This window comes from Bufo bufo, chromosome 6, assembly GCF_905171765.1.
Source record: "Bufo bufo chromosome 6, aBufBuf1.1, whole genome shotgun sequence".
Lineage (NCBI taxonomy): Eukaryota > Metazoa > Chordata > Amphibia > Anura > Bufonidae > Bufo > Bufo bufo.
Genome location: NC_053394.1, coordinates 393,956,483 through 393,981,973, shown reverse-complemented (window position 1 = coordinate 393,981,973; position 25,491 = coordinate 393,956,483). Strand labels below are relative to the sequence as shown.

General features: G+C 43.8%; 2 protein-coding genes across 2 annotated transcripts in view; one reads left to right on the top strand and one right to left on the bottom strand.

Annotated features, from left to right (window-relative positions):
• LOC121003537 (zinc finger protein OZF-like) overlaps positions 1–25,491 on the top strand; it is a 1,338,071-nt gene that overhangs the window by 448,639 nt on the left and 863,941 nt on the right. The gene's annotated exons all lie outside the window — the stretch shown is intronic.
• LOC121004248 (zinc finger protein 250-like) lies at positions 475–24,005 on the bottom strand. Its single transcript, XM_040436408.1, has 6 exons — positions 23,958–24,005; positions 6,546–7,209; positions 5,316–5,474; positions 1,673–2,087; positions 774–1,504; positions 475–689 (listed from the first exon to the last, which is right to left on the bottom strand). Exons 1-6 carry the CDS (start codon positions 24,003–24,005, stop codon positions 475–477), a joined length of 2,232 nt encoding a protein of 743 aa, XP_040292342.1.

The following is a 25,491-nucleotide window of genomic DNA, read 5'->3' as shown; positions in this document are numbered from 1 at the left end:
CAACAGTGATTTCACAACTGAATATACTGTTCAGGTATGATCAGATCGAGGCAAAAAGAGAGCTCTGCTACAAAATTCTTCCGAAAATGAAATGGAAGACTTTTCTGACCACACATTTCATCCCCTCTGAAATCTCAGAGATAGTCAAACCATTCCAGTATACCTCATTGTACCTAATCTCCTTTTTAAAAGGTACTTTGGGCACTCTTCAAACTTAAACTTCCCTTTCCCTCCCATTTTCATGTCTTTTCTTTATCATACTATTATTATATTTTCTAATATGATGATTGCTAGAAACCAATTTTATATATAGATGGACTATTTCAAACGATGTATAATTCCAGAAAACTTGGTATAATTCCAGAAAACTTGGTATATTTCCCTCCCCTTTTTTCATTTCGGTCCCTATTTTAAAAATTGAAAATGTTTCAATAAAAAGAATTAAAAAAAAACAACAACACATAAAGGAGGTCACTAAAGGGCTAAGTATGGGGATTGCTTCTCTCTGTGAGTTTTTTGATGTGTAACAAGAGCTGATTTCTGATTAAAACATTTTACACATTCCGAGCATGAAAATGGCTTTTCTTCTCTGTGAGTTTTTTTATGTGAAAAGAGAGTTGATTTCTGCTTAAAACATTTTCCACATTCTGAACATGAAAATGGCCTCTCCTCTGTGTGATTTCTCTGATGTACAACAAGATATGATTTGCGAGTAAAACGCTTACTACATTCTGAGCATGAAAATGGCTTCTCTTCTCTGTGAGTTTCTTGATGTTTATCAAGATTTGATTTATGCTTAAAACATTTTCCACATTCTGAACATGAAAATGGCTTCTCCCCTGTGTGAACTTTCTGATGGAAAACAAGAGCTGATAGCTGCTTAAAACATTCACTGCATTCTGAACATGGATATGGCTTCTCTCCTGTGTGAATTCTCTGATGCGTAACAAGAGCTTGTTTATGCTTAAAACATTTCCCACATTCTGAGCATGAAAATGGCTTCTCTCCTGTGTGAGTTCTATGATGTACAACAAGCTCTGGATTATTGCTAAAACATTTCCCACATTCTGAACATGAAAATGGCTTCTCCCCGGTGTGATTTCTCTGATGTACAACAAGAGCCCGTTTCAGCTTAAAACATTTCCCACATTCTGAACATGAAAATGGCTTCTCCCCGGTGTGAATTCTCTGATGTATAACAAGATATGATTTCTGCTTAAAACATTTCCCACATTCTGAACATGAAAATGGCTCCTCCCCGGTGTGAATTCTCTGATGTATAACAAGATATGATTTCTGCTTAAAACATTTTCCACATTCTGAACATGAAAATGGCCTCTCCTCTGTGTGATTTCTCTGATGTACAACAAGATATGATTTGCGAGTAAAACGCTTACTACATTCTGAGCATGAAAATGGCTTCTCTCCTGTGTGAATTCTCTGATGTTTAACAAGATCTGAATTATTGGTAAAACATTTCCCACATTCTGAGCATGAAAATGGCCTCTCTTTTCTGTGACTTTTTTGATGTGTAACAAGAGCTGATTTCTGGTTAAAACATTTCCCACATTCTGAACATAAAAATGGCTTCTCCCCGGTGTGAATTCTCTGATGTACAACAAGATATGATTTGTGAGTAAAACGCTTACTACATTCTGAGCATGAAAATGGCTTCTCTCCTGTGTGAATTCTCTGATGTGTAACAAGATCTGAATTATTGGTAAAACATTTCCCACATTCTGAACATGAAAATGGCTTCTCCCCTGTGTGAGTTCTCTTGTGTATAACAAGAGGTGATTTATGGTTGAAACTTTTACCACATTCTGAACATGAAAATGGCTTTTCTTCTACGTGTGCTGTTGGATGTTTAGCACTTCTTCTGTGACTTTTATTCTGTGTTACAGTCTGTGATGAATCAGAAGATCGGACCTGTTTAAAAGAATCAAATGATGCATTGTTGCTGTGATTGGATAAAGATATATCTTGGATATTGGCATGCTCTTGAAATGTATCTCGTGTGATACCACAGTCATCTACTTCAAAATCCAAAGATACAAGATGTTCCTCTAAGTTCCTGGTACAGTCATCTGCCAATAACAAAAGACATTTTATTATTGATTAATAATATACTAAAATATTCTATTGAAATTTTATTACATTTCAGTAATAAAAAATCTACATAAAGGCATGGCACAAAATACAAGAATTAACTGACTAAAACGGTGGTGGCCAAAAAGATCATGATCTAACAGTAGACTGATGGGCATAACTAGGCCAGGTTAGCCCCCACCTTGAGCAAATTCCCTGCAACCTTCACCCAGTCATTTTAAATACATATAAATAAAACATTTCCTAGCGCTGGACAAGAGGCGCTGAATGTCCCCTTAGTTCCCCACACCATAGTAATCTACCCTAAGAGTCCCTTTCACAGTAGAATTCCTGTTTAGTATCCTCAGGAGAATGCCCCCTTGTTGTCGTCAAACAGTATTTATGCCTAGAGATGGCCTTGCGGTTCGCGGCAAACTTTGCGCGTTCGCGATTCGATGAACAAGAGAACATATGGCGATATTCGCGCCCGCCATATTCTTTTACATTGTGAAGAACTTCGACCCATCACACATCCATTAGGTGGTACAGGACAGCCAATTGAGACGTTTCAGCACATGGACATACCCCCTACCTTATAAATAAACCTGATCTGGCTGCCATTTTACATTCAGTCTTTTGCCAGTGTACCGAGAGGTTGCTGTGTGGAGCAGGGACAGACTGTTAGGGACACCAAAAGCTAGTTAATAGGACCACAAAAGTCCTATTAAGGACTGGTATAGGTGTGCTATCGATAGATGTGACATACTGAGGGGTGTAATATACTTATAATATACTTTCTAACATAGAAAGATGATAATAACTTACTGGTAATTAGATTTTCCATTTTGCCTCCACAACGGCACTAAGCAGGAGGGTTACCCCGCCTCCCAGGGACAGGAAACAACGCGGAGAACCAACCTTTAAAAGCCTCCTCCCATGTTACTTCTCCATTAAGTATCCGAGTAACTCAAAGATGATGCTGAACATAAGAGTTTATTAAAGAAAAAGAAACAGAGCACCATGCAAAACTAGTTAAGGTACATCGAAAATTGTCATAAGAAATCATAAGGGTGGGAAATACCAGTGCCATTGTGGAGGCTAAATGGAAAATCGAATTACCGGTAAGTAATTATCATCTTTTCCATACGCCTCCCCAACGGCACTAAGCAGGAGGATTAACAGAGAATTCATCAAGCCCCCTAAGGTGGGACCACCGCAGACAGAACCTTGCGTCCAAAAGAGAGGTCCCTGTTGGAGGCAATGTCCAGCCTATAGTGCTTGAAAAAGATGTTTGGGCCAGACCAGGTGGCCGCCTGACAAATTTGACTTAGGGAGGCGAAAGAATTTTCCGCCCAGGAGGTAGAGACAGCCCTGGTAGAATTGGCCGTTAGCTCAGATGGAGGAGAAAAAACTTTTTCTTTGTATGCCTTGGAAATAACAGTTTTTATCCAATGGGAGATAGTCATTTTAGAGGCCCCTAGGCCCTTATTTTTCCCTGCAAATTGGATCAGTAGGCGGCTAGACTTTCTAAAGTCCCTTGTGGCTTCTAGGTAGGCCAGGACACATCTTCCAACGTCCAAGTTATGGAATTTGGCTTCCTTTTCAGTCTTGGCCTGTGGACAGAAGGTAGGCAAATAGATCTGTGTGAAATTTAGAGAACACTTTAGGAAGAAAAGAGGGTTCATGTTTTAATATTATCCTGTCGTCTAGCACTGTCAAGTATGGTGGGAGACAGGACAAGGCTTGGATTTTGCCTATTCTTCTAGCGGAGGTGATGGCAATTAGGAAGGCGGTTTCATGGAGAGCAGGCTAAGAGGTATCTCTGAGAGGGGTTCAAAAGGAGGGTCCACTAGAACAGAAAAGGACCAGGTTAAGGTCCCACGGAGGAACCATGGTTCTGACTGTAGGTTTCAGCATACTAGCACCCTTAAAGAAACGCCAGAGAATCAAAAGGCACCTCAGCTAGCTTAGAGTCCAAAAAGGCACTAAGGGCTGCTATCTGAACTTTCAGAGTACTAACTATTAAACCGCTCTCAAGACATTGCTGCAGAAATTCTAGGATTGTTTTAATTTCTGGTTTCTTTGAAGGATCTCAACAATGCTCTGCAAAATCGCAGAAAGGCTTTCCAGATCCTAAGGTAGATTTTTGAGGTGATCGGCTTACGGCTGTACAACAGAGTGTTGATTACCGCATCTGAAAGACCCCTAGCTCTTAGGAGGGAACGCTCAGTCTCCAGGCAGTCAGATTCAGTTGCCGGACATCCGGATGATGAACAGGGCCCTGAAGAAGAAGATCCGGGATCCGAGGAAGCGTCCAGAAGTCCCCTTTGGCTAGGCTTAACAAGAGGGGAAACCAAGTCCTTCTTGGCCAGAATGGGGCTACCAGGATTGTGTCGCATCTGTCCTCCATTATTTTGGCTAGGGTTCTGAGGATTAGAGATATAGGGGGGAAGGCATATAGTAGGCCTGTTGGCCAAGGGATCGAGAATGCGTCCACCCTGTTTGGGTTGTCACGAAAGGACAGGGAAAATAATTGATCTACCTGTCTGTTCGATTTCGAGGCAAACAGATTCAGGGTTGGATTGCCCTATTTTTCGCACAGAAGTTGGAAGACCCTCTTGTTCAGGGACCATTCTCCTGACTTTTCGATGTATGGCTGATGAAAAAGCTTTTAGGGTCAGGAAAATTGCTTGAAGTTCCCTCAAGTTTGAAGACATGGGAAGGTCCGACTGTTTCCAAACTCCCTGTACAACCAGGTCTCCGCAATGAGCTCCCCAACCTAAATTGCTCGCGTCAGTGGTAATCACAATTGGGTTCTGTGGTCTCCAATGGACTCCTTGAGCCAAGTGATCCTTCTTTAACCACCAGGGTCGTTCTGATCTGAAACGGGAGTGACACTTTCCTGTCCAGCAAAAGGGAGCTTTTGTTCCAGGTTGATAAAATACATTTTTGTAGAGGTCTGCTGTGGAACTGTGCCCATTTGACGGAGGGAATGGTTGAATTCATCAGCCCCAGGACAGCCATAATTTGTCTGAAGGAGACTTTCGGTAACGACCTGAATGACAGGATTCTTAACCTCAGGTCCTGAATTTTTTCCTCTAGGAGAAAAGATGTTATTACCCGGGAATCCAGGAGAACTCCTAGAAATTCTTTCCTCTGGGTAGGAAAGAGATCTGATTTTCTAGGTTTAATATCCACCCCAGGGAATGAAGTGTGTTTTTGACTACCTGTAAATCGCTGAGAAGGTTTTCCGGAGAATAAGCAGCTATCAGGAAGTCGTCCAGATAGGGGATGAACAGGATCTTCTGCTGATGGACGTAAGCCGATACTTCCACCATGACTTTCGTGAATACCCGAGAGGCGGATGAGATGCCGAATGGAAGTACCTGGAATTGAAGATGAACAAGACGGCTGCCCAGATAGATTGCAAACCTCAAATACTTTTGATGTTCTTTGTAGATGGGGACGTGATATTAAGCGTCGGCCAGGTCGAGCGTCACCATATAGCAGTTTTAATACAATAGGTTGATAGTGGATTTTATTGCTTCCATTTAGAATTTTTTGTAGGAAACATGTCTGTTTAGGTCTCTTAGGTTTATAATTGCCCTGTAGGAGCCGTTCGGTTTTTTCACCAGAAAGACCGATGAATAGAAGCCTTCCCTTCCTGATCCTGGGGCACTGTTGTCACTGCCTGTTTTAAGAGCAAGGACTAAATCTGTACTTTTAGAAGGGATTGATCTTTTTTGCAAAGTTTCTTGTTCATGTAGAGTCTTTTTGGTGGAGGGGAAGCGAACTCTATTTTGTACCCTGAAGAAATCAGATCCAAGACCCACAATGATTTAGCAATTTTTTCCCAGGCTGGGAGAAACTTTTGGAGTCTTCCTCCTACCGGCTGCTGGTGTCATTGTCCGGGTTGCTTGGAAGATTTGTCTGGGTTGAAGAGAAATACTCTTCCTCTGCCCCTGGATGGTTGCCATGTACCCGAACTTTCCCTTTTCCTATGGTCTGGTCTACCTTTCTTTTGGGTACGAAAGGACCGGCGGTTATGGAAGAATCTAGCTTCTGATAGAAACCCTTTTTCCCTGTCTGAGGCTTTGTCCAGGATATCATCCAGGATTGAGCCAAAGAGCCTGTCTCCTTCACAGGGGATACTACATAGTTTGTTCATAGAGGTGTTATCCATGACCTTAGCCATATAGACCTCCTGGCTGAATTAGCCAAGGCGGCCGATCAAGCTGATAGCTTTACCAGATCAGCAGAGGCGTCTGACAGAAAACTAGTGGCCTGCTTAAGGACTGGGAGGGAGGCTAGAATGTCTTCCGTGGGAATACCCGCAAGCAGATTCTCATCTAACTGGGCAAGCCACATTGAGAGGGTCCTGGCAGAACAAGTAGCCTCAATGCTGGGCCATAACATATCGGTGCAAGTGTCCCAGGATTTCTTAAGGATTGACTCACATTTTTTGTCCATGGGCTCTCTTAAGAGTCCCACATCTTCAAAGGGAAGTGAGGACTTTTTTGAAATCATGGCAACTGGGGTTTTATCCCAGTGAGTGGAGTCTGATTCGCTGAAGGGGTACTTGCGTTTAAAAACCCTGGAGACTCCTGATCTTTTCTCCGGGTCTTTCCATTCATTAGCAATAAAAAAATATATATTTTCGTGTACCAGAAAAACTTGTCTTTTTTTGTCTGCCAGACCCTTAAACATGTGATCTTGGACGGATTGAGGTTCTTTAATTTGCTCAATATTCATGGCCGCTCTAATAGTCTTTAATAAGGAGTCAGTATCTTCAACTGAACAGAGGGGCCTCACAGAATTATTGTCAGATGAATCTGAGGATACTTTGCCTTCATCCAAATCAAATTCAGATTCTAGAGGAGTCTCTGGAATGGATTTTGAAGTGGAGGGATCCTGAGGGAGGGAGGCTATCCTGGTTTCGAAGGCTGAGGAAACTTCTTCTTTAATAATGGATCTTAAACTGTCCACTAGAGAGGGTGTTTCCTCTGACATTACTTTATCTGCACATTTTTGGCAGAGTGTCTTTTTGGAGTGTCCTGCTAGTTGTTTTTTACAGATGGCACATTTCCTTTTAATAGAGGATTCCCCAACCTTGGGTTTTCCCTAAGAATTAAAAGAAAAAGATTCCTTTAGGCAGTATTCATAAAGGAAAATGTTTCAGTGAAAGGAGCCTTCACCCAGAACAGAGCCCCCCAGTGAACTTAAAATGGCAGGGGTGAGCAGAGGGATGTTAAATAAAAAATTACTCCTATTAGGAGGAGGCTTACCGGGCTCAGGGCCTTCGGAGGGTCTGAGGGCAGATCCGCAGAAAGACATACTGGTCCGATCTGTAAATCGCACGCCGAGACAGGTGTCCTTCTCTGCCTCTAGCAGGCCGCAGATGGAGACCGCGTCACCCGGGGTAGCCTGCAAACCGCAGGGCTTACATCTAGATGTTGGAAGGGCCTCTGTCTTGCCCCGCGATCCGACATCCTGCTGCAGCCCTCCTGACACCCGGCCAGGGAGAAAAGAGGTATTAGGCTGCGCGATAATGGTAATGAGCAGGAGAGAACCCCCCTCCGTTCTCCACTTCATCCCAGAGAGACAGGAAACAACTGGAGAAGGAACATGGGAGGAGGCTTTTAAAGGTTAGTTCTCCACGTTGTTTCCTGTCCCTGGGAGGCGAGGTAAACCCTGGGAGGCGAGGTAAAAAGCAGTTGTGTGCGGTTCTGCTGCGATACTGCAGCCACACAATGGAACAAATAATTTCCACTGGTGTGATTTACCAGTTGCTCCCCAAAAAAAACAGATTGAAGCAGGGCTGTTATATACCAATAATATACTTTCTATACAGTGCATTTAGGTAGTGCAGCATTTGTTTGTGGGTTTGCTGAGTTACCGCATCTACACAGAGTGACAAACACTATTGGAACCAATCATTTTTATTGGTGTGATTTACCAGTTGCCCCCCCCCCCCCCAAATGGATTGAAGCAGGGGTGTTATATACCAATAATATACTTTCTATATGGTGCATTTAGGTAGTGCAGCATTTGTTTGCGGTTTTGCTGCGTTACATCAGCTACAGATAGAGACAAACGACATTGGAACAAATAAATTCTACTGGTGTGATAGAACAGTTGCTCCCCCCAAAAAATGGTTGAAGCAGTGCTGTTATATACCAATTATATACTTTCTATATAGTGCAGTTGGGTAGTGCAGCATTTGTTTGCTGTTTAGCTGCGTTACCTCAGCTACAGATAGTGACAAACGCCATTGGAACAAATAATTATTACTGGTGTGATATACCAGTTTCCCCCCAAAAAAAGTGAAAAAAGAAGTGGGCTACAGTAAAATTGTTATTCAGTGACCGCGTAATGTACCTCGAGCCACATAATCACAATTTCTTTTATGTCAGGTGAATATGCCTAATTTTTAAGGCCCGTACTCCTGTGGCCTAAAATTTAAAATTTCTAGGCTCCAACAGGGCACATTTCAGAAAATTTCCCTTTAAGATGCATAAAAATGGCCCCTGATTAAAATACATATTATACATATTTTGTGGGATTTTTGTCATTGATCCCCCTCTAGTATGTCACTGTCCATGTTGTGGGACTATTTGTACACTTCTACTAAGTATTTGGTGGCTGCAAATATGAGCTGAAGGTTTAACACAGGTTCGCCTGCCATTAAAGTGAATGGGGCCCGCCGCGAACTTGCGGTTCGCGAACATTTGATCATGTTTGTGCGATTGCGTTTGGCCGATGTTCGTCCATCACTACTTATGCCTCCTTACAATAGTTATGCCCCTTACAATAATGCTTCTCCTTAGTGGCCCGACAACTATGCCCCCTTTGTGCACCTCCTGCAGTAGTACTGTCCCTTAGTGTACCCTTTACATCAGTGAGGTTGCTGTACTTTGAAAAAAGTTAAAAAGTAATACCGAGCGAACCATGCTCTTCCCAGCAGCAGACGTGATGTGATGACGTCATCTCTCCTGCTGAGCTGAGGAGAGCGCACAGGTCGGGGGATTATCTCAGGTCTGTGCGCTCTCCCTCAGCCCAGCAGGTACAATGACATCACTGTATCACACCTGCTGCTGGGGAGAGTGCAGGCCGGGGAATGAGATCTGGGCTATAATGGATGACAGATACAGCAGCTGGACTCGGAGGGAGGAGAGTAGAATGGACAGTAGGAAGCACAGTCCTGTCACTCTCAAGTAAACAAACTGGATGGCACGCTCCATAAAATCTTCCTTTTTTTCGTGGATTAATATTAAGTGCCTGCGATTCAGATATAAACACCATCCAATGATAATGAAAATTCTATCACTACAGATGAACTATTTCTTAAGATTAATTTCAGGTGTAATTCTGATGAATCAATCAGAAGAGTCAATTAGGGAATGTTAAATAATATGTGATCCAGTATTACTTGGTAATTAATGTAAAAGATTTATTATACTGCACACTGACACCATTTATACTGATACAAAAGGGCGATGGAAGGTCCCACCAGATACCAACGGCCATCTGACCAATGATTGCTTATAAAATCTGTCAGATGATCTGTTGGTGTAAATGCACCTTTAGATATAAACAGCAGATCTTGATGATTTGCTTTCCCAAATGCATTATATGTGAGGGATACCACCCCTCGTGCCCTCTTGACATCAACTACGTTGAGCTCACGAGACGTGGTATGGTCCCTGGTTACCAAGGCGTGATGTTACGCTCTCCCAGAGGAGCAGGTAAGGTCAGCCTGGTACAGTTTACACCGACACCTCCTGTCCACGCGGGCACAGAGAGGCAACAAGCAGAAAGAGCCTTTTCACTGCTGCAGTGAAACAGCGCTTTCTCAGCCCGGGTAATCTGCCACCAGCTTCTTCTTGATATAAACCCGCTCCGCTAATGGGATTATATAGGGTGAAAAACCAAACCGCGGTAGCTTATAACTAGGCCGAAACACGGACGTGGAGATTCGTGATCGAAATACAAGACAGAACAAGATTAAATTATATATTTAATCGCCTTATGGGCTCACTAGATAACACAATATACACAAAGAATATTATACAGTGGTCTGAGGTTACAAATAGGGTTATTGCGGGTATCGAAATTTCGATACCCAATCGATACTTTTGTCCCGGTATCGATACGATACCAGGATTTTCATTTTTTCGATACTGGCCTGCACTGCTGCGCAGTCTAGTATCTCTGAACATGCTGCTGTCGGCGCACTCATGTTCCCTCAGCAGCACAGGAGAGAAGGAAGCAGTCTCTCCCTCCCCCCTGTAATGCTGCTGTCGCTGCCACCAATGGGGAGAGAGGGGCGGAGGAGGGGCGGGCGCACTGCGCCACCAATTATAGTAGTTTTCATGGGTCAGGACTTTAACCCCTTCCTGACTGCAATCTGTATATATACGTGATAGCTGCACATGCCCCGTGCAGCTATCACGTCTATAAACGTCCGGACAGTTCTTTAATCCAAGTACTGCAAAACGCTTGGATTAAAGCTTCTGCCCCTGCCCTGCTGCTGTCACGGACAGCATACAGTTCAGTAATGCCGGCAAGGGACCAATCAGAGTGGCCCCTTGCCGACAATCGATCCGATTGGTTAGTCTGTGCAGACTAACCAATCGGATCGCGGCAGTGAAAAAATGCCGGTTTCAGGCTCTGATCTGCGCTCTGCAGATCAGAGCCTGAAAGCAGGCAGTGTTCCTCATGCCTCCCGATCTGTGCCCCTTTAAGCCCTTGGTTCCCCTCTGTGCCCCCCAATCTGTGCCCCTCTCCTGCCTCCTGCGCTCATCTCCTGCCTCCTGCCCTGATGCGGTCCGCCCCCTCCCCGCCCCATACATTAGTCCTGCCCCAGCCTCCCTCAATGCTGGCGGCCGAATCACCCCCGACCCCCCCCCTTTCCAGCGCTGCCCCCGATCCCCCTGCTGTGTGTGATGGCGGCGGCTCCATTCCTGAGCCGCCGCCATCAGCATAGAGTGTAAGCTCTATGCTGACACTCTGCTGTAACCCCATAGATGCCGCGTCAGCGGCATCCATGGGGTTAATAGAGGGAGGGGGCTCCCTCTCTCCACCATCGGGGCTGCTGCGCTGCGGTTGCAGCGCCCGATGGTTGCCACCTACAGGGCATCTGATTGTATTATACATATGGTATAGTACAGCCATCAGCCCAACTGGATCTTCAAGATCCAAGAGGGACTTGATAAAAAAAAAATGTGAAAATAATAAAAGTAAAAATAAATAAATAAATAAAAATGTAAAATTAAAAAAATAAATTGCCTTTTCCTATAAAAAATAAAAATACACATATTAGGTATCACCGCGACCGTAACGACCGTATCTATAAATATATCACATGATAGACCCCATCCGATAAACACCATAAAAAAAAAAAAAAAGTGTAAAAAAAAGCCATTTTTGTCACCTTACATCACAAAAAGTGCAACAGCAAGCGATCAAAAAGGCTTATGACCCCCAAAATAGTACTAATCAAACCGTCACCTCATCCCGCAAAAAATGATACCCTATTTAAGACAATCGCCCAAAAAATAAAAAAGCTATAGCTCTCAGACTATGGAGACACTAAAACATCATTTTTTGGGTTTCAGAAATGCTATTATTGTGTAAAACTTAAATAAATAAAAACAAGTATACATATTAGGTATTGCCACGTCCGTAACGATCTGCTCTATAAAACTGTCACATGACCCAACCCCTCAGATAAACGCTGTAAAAATAAATAAATAAAAACTGTTCCAAAACAGCCAATTTTTTGGTCACCTTGCCCTATAAAGTGTAATAATGAATGATCAAAAAATCCTATGTACCCAAAAATGGTACCAATAAAAACCTCAACTCTTTCTGCAAAAAACGAGCCCCTGCACAAGACGATCGGCAGAAAAATAAAAAACATATGGCGTTCAGAAAATGGACACACAAAAACATAATTTCTTTTTCAAAAATGCTTCATTATGTAAAACTGAAACAAACCAACAAAGAAAGTAGACATATTTGATATCATTGTGTCCGTAACAACCTGCTCTATAAAAATAGCACATGATCCACCCTGTCAGATGAATCTTGTAAAAAAAATAAACGGTGCCAAAACAGCCATTTTTCGGTTACCTTGCCTCACAAAAAACTTAATATAGAGCAATTAAAAATCATATGTACCCCAAAATAGTACCAATAAAACTGGCACCTTATCCCCTAGTTTCCAAAATAGGGTCACTTTTTGGGAGTTTCTACTGTAAGGGTGCATCAGGAGGGCTTTAAATGGGACAAGGCATCTAAAACCAGTCCAGCAAAATCTGCCTTCCAAAAACCATACGGCGTTCCTTTCCTTCTGCGCCCCGCCGTGCGCCCTTACATCAGTTTACGACCACATATGGGGTGTTTCTGTAAACCGCAGAATCAGGGTAATAAATATTGAGTTTTGTTTGGCTGTTAACCCTCAATGTATTAAAGAAAAAAATTTAATAAAATGGAAAATCTGCCAAAAAAGTGAAATTTAGAAATGTCATCTCCATTTTCCTTTAATTCTTGGGGAACACCTAAAGGGTTAACAAAGTTTGTAAAATCAGTTTTGAGTATCTTGAGGGGTGTAGTTTCTACAATGGGGTTATTTATGGGGGGTTTCCACTTTATAAGCCCCCACAAAGGTGACTTTAGACCTGAACTGGTCCTTAAAAAGTGGGTTTTGGAAATTTTCTTAAAAATTTTAAGAACTGCTTCTAAACTCTTAAGCCTTCCAACGCCCTAAAATGACATTTCCAAAACGATGCCAACATAAAGTAGACATATGGGAAATGTTAAGTAATAAATATTTTATTAGGTATGACTTTCTGTTTTAGAAGCAGAGAAATGTAAATTTAGAAAATTGTGAATTTTTCTAAATTTTTGGTAAATTTGGGATTTTTTCATAAATAAAGGTGAAATATATTAACTCAAATTTTTGACTATCATGAAGTACAATATGTCACGAGAAAACAATCTCAGAATGGCTTGGATAAATAAAAGTGTTCCAAAGCTATTACAACATAAAGTGACGCATGTCAGATTTGTACATTTTGGGGCATCAATGACCCTTGGTCATGAAAGGGTTAAGCAGCAGGCTACACAGAGCGGCGTCCAGAGATGTCCCTGCACTTACTATTATTCCTGGGCGCCGCTCTGTTCGCCCGCTGTGCGCCTGTGCCCCATTACCGTCTCCTGCAGTCCTGCTCCATATGCTAATTACTATCGGAGCAATGGGGAGGAGACATCAGCTTCTCTAGTGGGTGTTCCTTCTCCCTGGCTGTAGCGCTGTCCAATCGCAGCGCAGGGAGAAGGAACGCCCACTAGAGGAGCTGAGGTCTCCTGCCCATTGCTCTGATAGTAATTAACATATGGAGCAGGAGAGGAGACAGTAATGGGGCACAGTGGGCGAACGGAGTGGCACCCAGGAATAATAGTAAGTGCTGGGACATCCCTGGGCGCCGCTCTATGTAGCCTGCTGCTTAACAAAGCCCGAACCCATATAAGGTCGTCTTTAACTTTTAATACAGGAGGCAGGTGCCGGCAGCAGAATCGCATAGCCGACATCCTGCCTCTGACAGGGAGCTGTGATCATCGGCACCTGAGGTGTTAACTGCAGTGGATCGCAGCTCCCTGTCATAGAGGTCGGGTGCTGGCTATTTGATTCCGGCACCCGCCTCCTGTATTTGTATTAACAGGTCAGTTATCCTCAACACCCCAGTATAATAAATATTAGTGGCGCAGTGCTAAAATAATAATAATTAACTCACCTCCTCCAATTGATCGCGTAGCTGCCGGTCTCCTGTTTTTTCTTCAGGACCTGTCAAAGGGCCTGTGGTGATGTCACTGAGCTCATCACATGGTCCATTACCATGGTGATTGATCATGTAATGGACCATGTGATGAGCGCAGTGATGTCACCACAGGTCCTTTTCCTCATAGATGAAGACAGAAGAGAAGCCTGGCTGCGCGAACAAGTGGATTAAGGTGAGTTAAATTATTATTATTTATTTTTTTAACCCCTCCAGCCCTATTTTACTTCGCATTCTGTTTTAAGAATGCTATTATTTTCCCTTATAACCATGTTATAAGGGAAAATAATTACATCTACACAACATTGAACCCAAACCTGAACTTCAGTGAAGAAGTTCGGGTCTGGGTACCAAAGTCAGTTTTTTATCACGCGCGTGCAAAACACAATGCACCCGCGCGATAAAAACTGAACGGAACGCAATCGCAGTAAAAACTGACTGCAATTGCATACCTACCCGCGCAGGTTTGCCGCAATGCACCCGGGACGCATCCGGAGCCAAAACGTGACGCCCGTCTGAAAAAGGCCCAAGCTACTTTCACACTTGCGGCAGTGTGATCCGGCAAGCAGTTCCGCCGATCTGGATGTGACTGAAAGCATTTGTGAGACGCATCCGGATGCGGATCCATCTTACAAATGCATTGCAAGAACGGATCCGTCTCTCCGCTTGTCATGCGGACAGGCGGATCCGTCTTGTATCTTTTTACACATTTTTACCGGTCTGCGCATGCGCAGACTGGAAGGACGGATCCGGCATTTTGAATGCCGGATCTGGCACTAATACATTCCTATGGGGAAAAATGACGGATCCGGCATTCCGGCAAAATAATAATAATTAACTCACCTCCTCCAATTGATTGCGTAGCTGCCGGTCTCCTGTTTTTTCTTCAGGACCTGTCAAAGGGCCTGTGGTGATGTCACTGAGCTCATCACATGGTCCATTACCATGGTGATTGATCATGTGATGGACCATGTGATGAGCGCAGTGACGTCACCACAGGTCCTTTTCCTCACAGATGAAGACAGAAGAGAAGCCTGGCTGCGCGAACAAGTGGATTAAGGTGAGTTAAATTATTATTTATTTATTTTTTTAACCCCTCCAGCCCTATTTTACTTCGCATTCTGTTTTAAGAATGCTATTATTTTCCCTTATAACCATGTTATAAGGGAAAATAATTACATCTACACAACATTGAACCCAAACCTGAACTTCAGTGAAGAAGTTCGGGTCTGGGTACCAAAGTCAGTTTTTTATCACGCGCGTGCAAAACACAATGCACCCGCGCGATAAAAACTGAACGGAACGCAATCGCAGTAAAAACTGACTGCAATTGCATACCTACCCGCGCGGGTTTGCCGCAATGCACCCGGGACGCATCCGGAGCCAAAACGTGACGCCCGTCTGAAAGAGGCCCAAGCTACTTTCACACTTGCGGCAGTGTGATCCGGCAAGCAGTTCCGCCGATCTGGATGTGACTGAAAGCATTTGTGAGACGCATCCGGATGCGGATCCATCTTACAAATGCATTGCAAGAACGGATCCGTCTCTCCGCTTGTCATGCGGACAGGCGGATCCGTCTTGTATCTTTTTACACATTTTTACCGGTCTGCGCATGCGCAGACTGGAAGGACGGATCCGGCATTTTGAATGCCGGATCTGGCACTAATACATTCCTATGGGGAAAAATGACGGATCCGGCATTCCGGCAAAATAATAATAATTAACTCACCTCCTCCAATTGATTGCGTAGCTGCCGGTCTCCTGTTTTTTCTTCAGGACCTGTCAAAGGGCCTGTGGTGATGTCACTGAGCTCATCACATGGTCCATTACCATGGTGATTGATCATGTGATGGACCATGTGATGAGCGCAGTGACGTCACCACAGGTCCTTTTCCTCACAGATGAAGACAGAAGAGAAGCCTGGCTGCGCGAACAAGTGGATTAAGGTGAGTTAAATTATTATTTATTTATTTTTTTAACCCCTCCAGCCCTATTTTACTTCGCATTCTGTTTTAAGAATGCTATTATTTTCCCTTATAACCATGTTATAAGGGAAAATAATTACATCTACACAACATTGAACCCAAACCTGAACTTCAGTGAAGAAGTTCGGGTCTGGGTACCAAAGTCAGTTTTTTATCAAGCGCGTGCAAAACACAATGCACCCGCGTGATAAAAACTGAAGGGAACGCAATCGCAGTAAAAACTGACTGCAATTGCATACCTACCCGCGCGGGTTTGCCGCAATGCACCCGGGACGCATCCGGAGCCAAAACGTGACGCCCGTCTGAAAGAGGCCCAAGCTACTTTCACACTTGCGGCAGTGTGATCCGGCAAGCAGTTCCGCCGATCTGGATGTGACTGAAAGCATTTGTGAGACGCATCCGGATGCGGATCCATCTTACAAATGCATTGCAAGAACGGATCCGTCTCTCCGCTTGTCATGCGGACAGGCGGATCCGTCTTGTATCTTTTTACACATTTTTACCGGTCTGCGCATGCGCAGACTGGAAGGACGGATCCGGCATTTTGAATGCCGGATCTGGCACTAATACATTCCTATGGGGAAAAATGACGGATCCGGCATTCCGGCAAGTCTTCAGTTTTTTTCGCCGGAGATAAAACCGTAGCATGCTGCGGTTTAATCTTTAGCCTGATCAGTCAAAATGACTGAACTGAAGACATCCTGATGCATCCTGAACGGATTACTCTCCATTCAGAATGCATGGGGATATGCCTGATCAGTTATTTTCCGGTATAGAGCCCCCGTGACGGAACTCTATGCCGGAAAAGAAAAACGCTAGTGTGAAAGTACCCTAAAATATTAAGTTTAAATCCCCCCTTTCCCAATTTTACATTTAAAATATATAAACAATAAATAAATAAATAAACATATTACGTAGCGCTGCGTCCGAAAAGTCCAAACTATTAAATTATTAAAAAATATCTCCTACGCGGTGAGCGCCGTAACAGAAACAAATAAATAAAAACCATGCGATTCACCATTTTTTTGTCACCATGTAACCCCCAAAAAAATAGGATACGACTGTTCTATTATGGGCCGAAAGTTTCATAAAATGCAAAAAGCACGTGGCTTTTTTTGGTGTTTTTTTTTTTTTTTCGCGTAGTATTGGGTATCGCAAACGAATCAAAATTTTGGTATCGAAACAACCCTACGCCGTTCTGATCGGCGTAGCGTTGTCACGATACCAAAATTTTGATTCGGTTTCGATTTGGAGACTAAAAATTTAATTTGGCTACTAAATTTTTCAGTTCAGGAGCCAATGGCTACTAGGTATTTTTTTTAGTCTGGAGCACTGCACCCTTTCCCAATTTTACATATAAAATATATAAACAATAAATAAATAAACATCGCTACGTCCGAAAAGTCAAGACTATTAAAATATAAAAAAATAATAATAATCTGCGTGATTCGCCATTTTTTTAAATGCGGAATGCAAGTGGCTTTCTTGTTTTATTTTTTTCGCGTGGTATCGAATGGTATCGAGTATCACAATACTTTTTTATGGTATCGAAACCGAATAAAATTTCTGGTATCGCAACAACTATAGTTACAAACACAGGTAATATGGTACAAACAGGATTACGCAGAGCACAAGTCAGTTACCGGGTAGATGAATGTTCCGTTAGGTTATGATTAGTCCTTTGCTGTATTCACATGGAGGGCAGTGAGGTCAGCTGGTTGCAGATCTCTCTAAACACATGGCATGATGTGACCCTCCTTCAGAGAAAAGACACGCCCACTTGCTGGCACAAGCCTTTGAAACTGCCTCCTCTTCTGGGCTGTCAGCCAAGGACCCACAACAAAACCCATTAGGGCCCATAGCTCCAGACCAGAACATCACAGGGGGATGGTTCTGGGACCAACAGATCCGCCTGGGTTCCGGCTACAAGTAGAGTCGAAATATGGTACCGTTATTTGGTTTCTGTGGGGAGATATGTATATCTCCCTTCCCTGGCATCCCACCACCAAACTAAGACCATGGGCATGTTCATCGTGGCCACCGGTACACAAATATGTATCCGGTTTGCGCCTGTGATGGCCGGTTGATTCATAATTCCTTATAAATCGCCGGTTACATGCTTTCTGCTAGATTTCATTGAACTGGGGAATGGCTTAGACCCCCTGCAGGGAGGTTTTCCTGCAGGATCCATGCTGTCTAAATGGGGTGTGAAATTGTAAACAAAGGTGGGCTGCAAGAAATTTCCCTGCCATATGGCTGGGGCTTTGAAGCAGGGCCCTCCTGTGGAGTTCACTACCTCTGCTATCTTTCAGCAAATGGTGGCTGTGGGGACATAGCTGACAATAAATATTAATAATCCTTATTAACCAGCCTGTTTTGGGCCTTACTGACTAAGCATTTTTCTTCCTTTTTTCATCGTCTTGTTGCAAGAGCTATAACTTTTTTATTTTTCTTTCTATGGAGTTGTGTGTGGGCTTGATTTTTGCGGGACTATAACAGATCTGATTGATTTTAAAATGCAATGCATTATCCCTATAGTGCATTGCATTTTAATATCAGTGCTATTCTGACATTGACCAGCAAGCTACGCCAGAGGGGCACAGCCTGCTGGAAATTACTCAAGCCTGGTCTGGGGCCTCCACACACATCGGCATTTACGGGGTACCGATGGGAGACAGAGGGAGACCGCTCCCTCTGTCAGCACTTTACATGCGGCAGGCACAATTGCCCACGGCATGTAAAGTGTTAAACAGCCTGTATTGGCACTACTGCCAGTCAGGGCTGTTAGAGCAGGGCCGCGGCTCTCATGTGAAAGCCGGGATCCCGCTCCCCGCTGAACGGGGGGGGACCCGTGCAGCGCTTAGACTGGGCAGCCATAAAAAAGCGGCGGCTTAGCCTAAGGCCCCTTAGTGACCGCTGTAAAAAGGCGTATGGGTGGTCACTAAGGAGTTAATAACCCCATTGATAGCATGTCAAGGCATGTAGGTGAATTTATTTATGCACGTGTAAGAAATACAGTTTAATACAGATGTTTAAGAATTTTTAGGAAAATAATATAAGCCATATATTGTATTGGTATCCTGTTTTCAGCAACTTCCTGGTAATTAGTGCCTATACTTGTCCTCTCAAAGCCAGTGTGAGCGAGTACTGTCTATCTGGACAACGGTCCATTAGCATCAAAGGTACTGTAGCTGTCAATTATCTAAAGAATGTCTGACAATTGTCCAGTAGGTGGTACATGGCTAGTGGGGCATAAGGAAGGACCAAAAAGATGTGTCCAAGCCATTTTTCTAGTCTAGTTAATGCTATGACTGGCTGTTGGGAAGGAAGGAAGAAGTGAAGAGGCAGAAGAGAAAGTGCTACAGAAGAGCAAACCTGGAGGGGCCAGAGCAAAGACCGGGAATTGGAGAGACATGAGAAGACCTCTGTATAGTAACTACACTGTACTGTAGAGGTTTAGGAATTTGTGGTTTATACAAAATGAAAAGACTAGCGTGGTATTAGCAGGAGGTGCTCAAACCCACATGCAGTCGTGCATATATATAGGGGAGCAAATCCTGCACTTGTGGCCCGTTGCTAATGGCGATCCCCAGCAAAAATGCATACGGTGGAGGATGCCCGCAGTGAACCACAAGTACCACAATAGACATCCTACACAAGGTAGCAATTGTGTGGATGTCATAATCAATATAACAATATAACAAAATAATAGCAAAGACAGGTGCACTCTGCAGTCTTACTAAACCCTCAAACTGATTTTAAAATTGAGAGATTAGTCAACATGTCCTACGGTGTAGGACATGTCTAAGCCCGGGCACCACGCCAAGGTTTCTCAAGTAGCCCGGGCTACTTGAGAAACCTTGGAGTGGTGCCCGGGCTTAGACATGTCCTACACCGTAAGACATGTTGACTAATCTATCAATTTTAAAATCAGTTTGAGGGTTTAGTAAGACCGCAGAGTGTACCTGTCTTTGCTATTTTGTTATATTGTTATATTGATTATGACATTGACACAATTGCTACCTTGTGTAGGATGCCAATTGTGGTACTTTTGGTTTGCTGCGGGCATCCTCCACCGTATGCATTTTTGCTGGGGATCGCCATTAGCAATGGGCCACAAGTGCAGGATTTGCTCCCCTATATATATGCACGACTGCATGTGGGTTTGAGCACCTCCTGCTAATACCACGCTAGTCTTTTCATTTTGTATATATAGAGATTCCTGGAGGTGTATAAACTCCAATTTAAATGTGCCTGTTTTCCATCTACAGGCCACATTTAGGTGCAGCTGTGAGGCCTGGGCTATATCAGCCAGTCTTGAGTGGGACTCGCAGACTCCTCCCTCCTCCCATTGAAAGCATGGTTACATGCTGGAGGTAACTGGTGAGTTGTTTGTGAGTCGGCCTCATGCTCCTGTAATTTGCCCACTGGCTCCTGGTATTGCCCATACGGCTCAGTTAGGAGAGTGTTAGGTCCCGGGCTACTTGAGAAACCTTGGCGTGGCGCCCAGGCTTAGACATGTCCTACACCGTAGGACATGTTGACTAATCTCTCAATTTTAAAATCAGTTTGAGGGTTTAGTAAGACCGCAGAGTGCACCTGTCTTTGCTATTATTTTGTTATATTGTGAATTTGTGGTTTAGTTACCAAATGGTCTTGGGAGTAACTGTATTATTAGTAGTAATTATTAGTAATTGTGTACAAGTCTCTCCATATGTGATATTTATTTTTGTTCCTTTATACTTTCATATATACTCATCAATAATAATAATAGTAATATCATTATTCACACATTGCACAATATATATATATTACAATATACTCACCTGGGCGGTTATCTGTAGAAATGTCCTCTGTACTCTGCTCATCACCCCTCACATATGTCCCTGTAGGATTAATATTGTTCAGATCTTCACCTGGATTCACCAGCTGTGAAAGAAATATTGTAGAAGTTATCAGACGGATGGAGAAGTCGTGTGGAAGGTTTTATATGACCTGAAAAGATCAGTAATTAGAATGATGACCAAAAACGACCAGACAGCAGGACTTATCTGACCCAAATATCTGCAGGTCTCCTGTATAAATCCAATCTGATTGCATCATTATTCCAACCAGTTTACAATGCAGGGAGAGCAGCCCTTATATTCCATCCCTAACATTACATTGTGTGTATATAACATTACATTGTTTGTGCACTTGTTGCCCTTGTTGGCCGTCCCAGGACTGTGAAGCCGGTAAGCCAAAGTTCTTTCGGTTCGCAGCTTATTTACCTCCTAGGAATGGGCATAATCATCTGCTCTGCTGCAGCCAATGACTGGATTCAGGGGTAACATGTCCACAAGAGACACATCACCACTAAAGCCAGTCATTGGCTGCAGTAAAGCAGGTGACCATAACGAGGAAGCAAACAAGATTTACTGGAAGATGGGCACACAGGAGCTGGCACACATAACCAGAGTTAAGGGTAGCAGGTTCATATGACTCTTTCCATAGTAGAGGCTGCGGGCACATGTAAAAAGTTACTTATTCCTGAACAAACCCTTTAATGCTGTCTTCCTGTTCTATCTAGAAGTTTTGGTATGACTGCAGGCATGAAGATACTGTACCTACCGTAGTAAAAGGGACAATGGAGAACACAGAACAGGGGAGAACTGATAATCAGCACTAGATCATCCTGATTATCCCTCTCTATAGTATAAGGACAGAAGAGGTGAGAACTGATTATCTATCACCACTAGAACACCCTGCTTATCACTGTTTATAGTAAAAGGACAGGAAACGTGCAAACTGATTACGATTATATTATATGATTATTATATGACTATTATTAGCACCTTCCAAAAGCCTCTGTACTTTTTTTTAACAAACTCTGCACGACTAGATTTATCGCATGCATCATTCAGGGAGCATGTGTTATTTCTCCCAAACACAAAGCAGCCACAATGTTCCTGCAATTGTCTCTGACCACCTTGCCCAGTTGGAGTTAGGTGAGGAGACAGCCAGCGCGGTTGTTTGCTGCTTGATGCCCTTTAGAAAGTATTTGGCTATGTGGCTACTATCACCCAGGGAGATCAGCTCTTAAACGGCATGGCAATGCTTTACATGATAGGAAGAAGGGGAAGTGGGAGCGATGTTCTGCCCTGCTTCTGTTTGGGACAGGAGGATATCCATGGAGGAGGCCGATAAGTGCCTGGTGTCGGAACAAACATGGAGGTGTCAATAGGACCTGGCCTTCTTGCTACAGTGCTGCCTCGCTGCAAAAAACATTGATCTAATGGGCTGTGAAAGGCATGAACTGGCTTTTTTTGAAAAAATGCTAGCTAGATAACTTCTAGTGAGGCTGAGAACATGCCATTAGCCCCCTAAAGGAAACATAATCCACAAAGTGATACCACAGACACTGCACCACCAGCAACTTGTGAAAGCAGAGTTGTTTCTTGGCCACACATTCCATTATTGATGGCTGATGATGGGACAGAATAGGAGGAGGCATAGTCTGAGCAGGAGAACCAGTAACTGATGATGACTTGGACACAGTACTGCACGTGGATGCCGCCTGGCTGCCACAAAGGAGACCAGGAGAAAGAGGCATCTCTTGTTGCGGTAGTTGTCAGACACCTCTGTCACTCCCATGGCTTATTTTAATCTGGCAGATCTTGCATAGGGCATTGCTTTTGTTTTCCAGCACCGTAGAGAAAAACTGCCAGACAAGAGATACTTGCACACTCCACACAGAGCTAGCTGCAGCCGAGCTGGTTTGAGGTCTGGCACGTTTTCAGCCTGCGTCCACAGTATCATCAGCATCACCAGTTCCCAAGCTGACAATACTAGAAGCAGATAAGAGTAAAAGAGACCGTCACTCGCTTGTTTAGATAATCTTGCTGTGATTTATGGTCACATTCCAGTGACGCATTTCGGCATACAATCTGCCTTTGTCAAACTTGTCAAAAGTTTGACAAAGGCAGATTGTATGCCGAAACGCGTCACTGGAATGTGACAATAAATCACAGCAAGATTATCTAAACAAGCGAGTGCCGGTCTCTTTTCCTCTTATCTACATGGGACGCCGGCCCTGAGACACGTGCACCACTACTCCACTTCAAACCGCAGTGCCGATTGATATATTGTAATACTAGAAGCAAATCTGGCCCTGGCAGGTTTTGGGAGGTTCTAACTGTATGTTGCCTTCACTCTGTATTGCTGCCACTGCCACCGTCCTCTTCCTCTGATGTTACCTTCTACTCAGCACCCTGATCTAGGTCCCAGATCCTGTCCAACACACAATCATTGTAAGGCCTCTTGCACACGAACATTTATTTTTCTGTTTACGTTCCGTTTTTTTGCGTTCTGTATACGGACCGTATAAGGAACCATTCATTTCATTTCAATGGAAGGTACGCCGTATGCCTTCCGTTTCCGTATTTCCGTTCCGTTCAAAGATAGAACATGTCCTATTATTGTCCGCATAACGGACAAGGATAGTACTGTTCTATCAGGTGCCAGGTGTTCTGTTCCGCAAAAAACGGAATGCAAACGGATGTCAAATACTGAAAAAGCCATATGGTCGTGTGCAAGAGGCCTAATAGTTCTCAACCTCCCTGCCATGAAAACACTGATATGTCATCATAGGCTTCCTAGCCCCCTTTAGATTACCTGCTTTATACTTGCCTTGAGTTCCACTGCTGCTACCTGTCACGGTGGGGAGTGTGGGAAACTCCCCACAGTACAATGGGGAGCAGACAGGATAGCAACTAGGCCTGGATGCCAGGATCAGGGAGCAGGTCACCTCCTATAGCGTCCCTAATCCTCGCCCCCCCCTAACTCCTAACCGTATGAGTGGACCTGGATGGTAGAACGGCTCATACCCAGGAAACCTAGGACCCTGAGTCGCCCTGATAATCCCTCAAATAGAGAAAGGGGCTGAGACAACCTGTTCATCCCAGACACGGATGAACAGGAGTCTCACTGGCCTAACTGCCAGAGAAGAGACAGACAATGCACCACTACTAAATCGTCAGGCAAGAGCCAACAGACAACACACACTTACCTGCTGCGACAACAACGGCAACTGGACCCCCATGTGGACAGAATGCATGGCGACCCCCGGCAGAGCTGCACACTGACCTGTGATTCCCCCTCTGGGGAACCCTGAGACCCCCTTCCGGAGGTACACAACACAGGGGACATGTCTAGCAAACATGCTGGGCTACAGACACCAACAGACCAGACATATAACAACAACTAGAAAAGACAACAAACACCCATACATAAACATCACCAAACATATGCAAGGGTAGTGAGAGGAACGAAGACAATGTGATGACATCAGGAAGACATCGGGGAGACATCAATGTCCCACCAAGTGGCCCTCAAGGACTGGGCAGATAAAACCCAGGACAGGAGCAAGCTCCAGCGACAGCAAAGGATGGAGTACAACTGACTCCAGCCTGGAAGCCACAGGTGATAAAAACCAAGTGGCCACAACCAGCTAGGAAGTTAACCCCTCCAGCACCAGACAGGGGAGAAACCAGGAGAATGGGAGCAAAGTACATGGTGCGACAAGGCGTTGCCCGTGGCAACCGGCATGCACGGCAATGTGTCACGGCGCACAACAGCGAGGCCGTGACACTACCACTGCCCCTACCACCACCAGTGCAGCTACAGGTGCCAATACTATTACTACCCTATCACAAACACAGCTATGCATAGGGTGCCCCTCCTCCCCCCGAATCTCCTCCTCATGGTAGTCTAAACACTGAGCCATCTAGTCCACAATTCCATCCTCTGTGTCCTCAATAATATTAGGAGCCAGGGAGAACTGTGGCTAACTACTACTACTCCTGGCAGGTACTGATACTGCTGGTACAACATACATTCTGACTTTGGGAGGAAGAGACATGGGTCTTTCGTTTTGCACTCTTAAATTTCTCTGAGATTTTATTATGAGACTTATAAATGAAAAGTCAGGGGTTTGGTACAAATTATTTAACAGTACAAGCAAAATGGCAAGTGTGTTTTTTGTAATTTAAAGACAGTGGCACAATTAAATGTCTCTCCACTTCTACAAGCACACTCCACACTGGTATTGACAATTTACTTTGGGAAAATGAAGTGAAATGTCTTAGAACTATGCTTTTAATATCAGTGGTAAAACAATGAAAACTCTGGACTAAAATGTCTTTGAAACACAGTCTGATGTACTAATATGTCCACTAACAAAATATAACAATGCAGCGTTTGTTGTAAATTGTCTTTGAACTATGTGTTTAATAATATGGATACTAACAGAGCAGGAGAGTAAAATACTAAACCGACCCATAGATTCAAAGGAAATACATGAGGCTGTGAGGACAATTCGGGGTAATTCTTCCCCAGGGACGGGCTCCCGTTTGAAATCTATCGCCAATATGGAGACACAATTTTGCCAATGTTATTACAGGTCCTAAATAAAACTTATCAGACCGGTAAGCTCCCCTCATCTTTATCCGAAGCTGTGATTCTAAAAAAGGACAAGGATGAAAGAGAGATCGGTGCGTATCGCCCGATATCTCTTTTAAATACAGACTATAAAATCTGTGAAA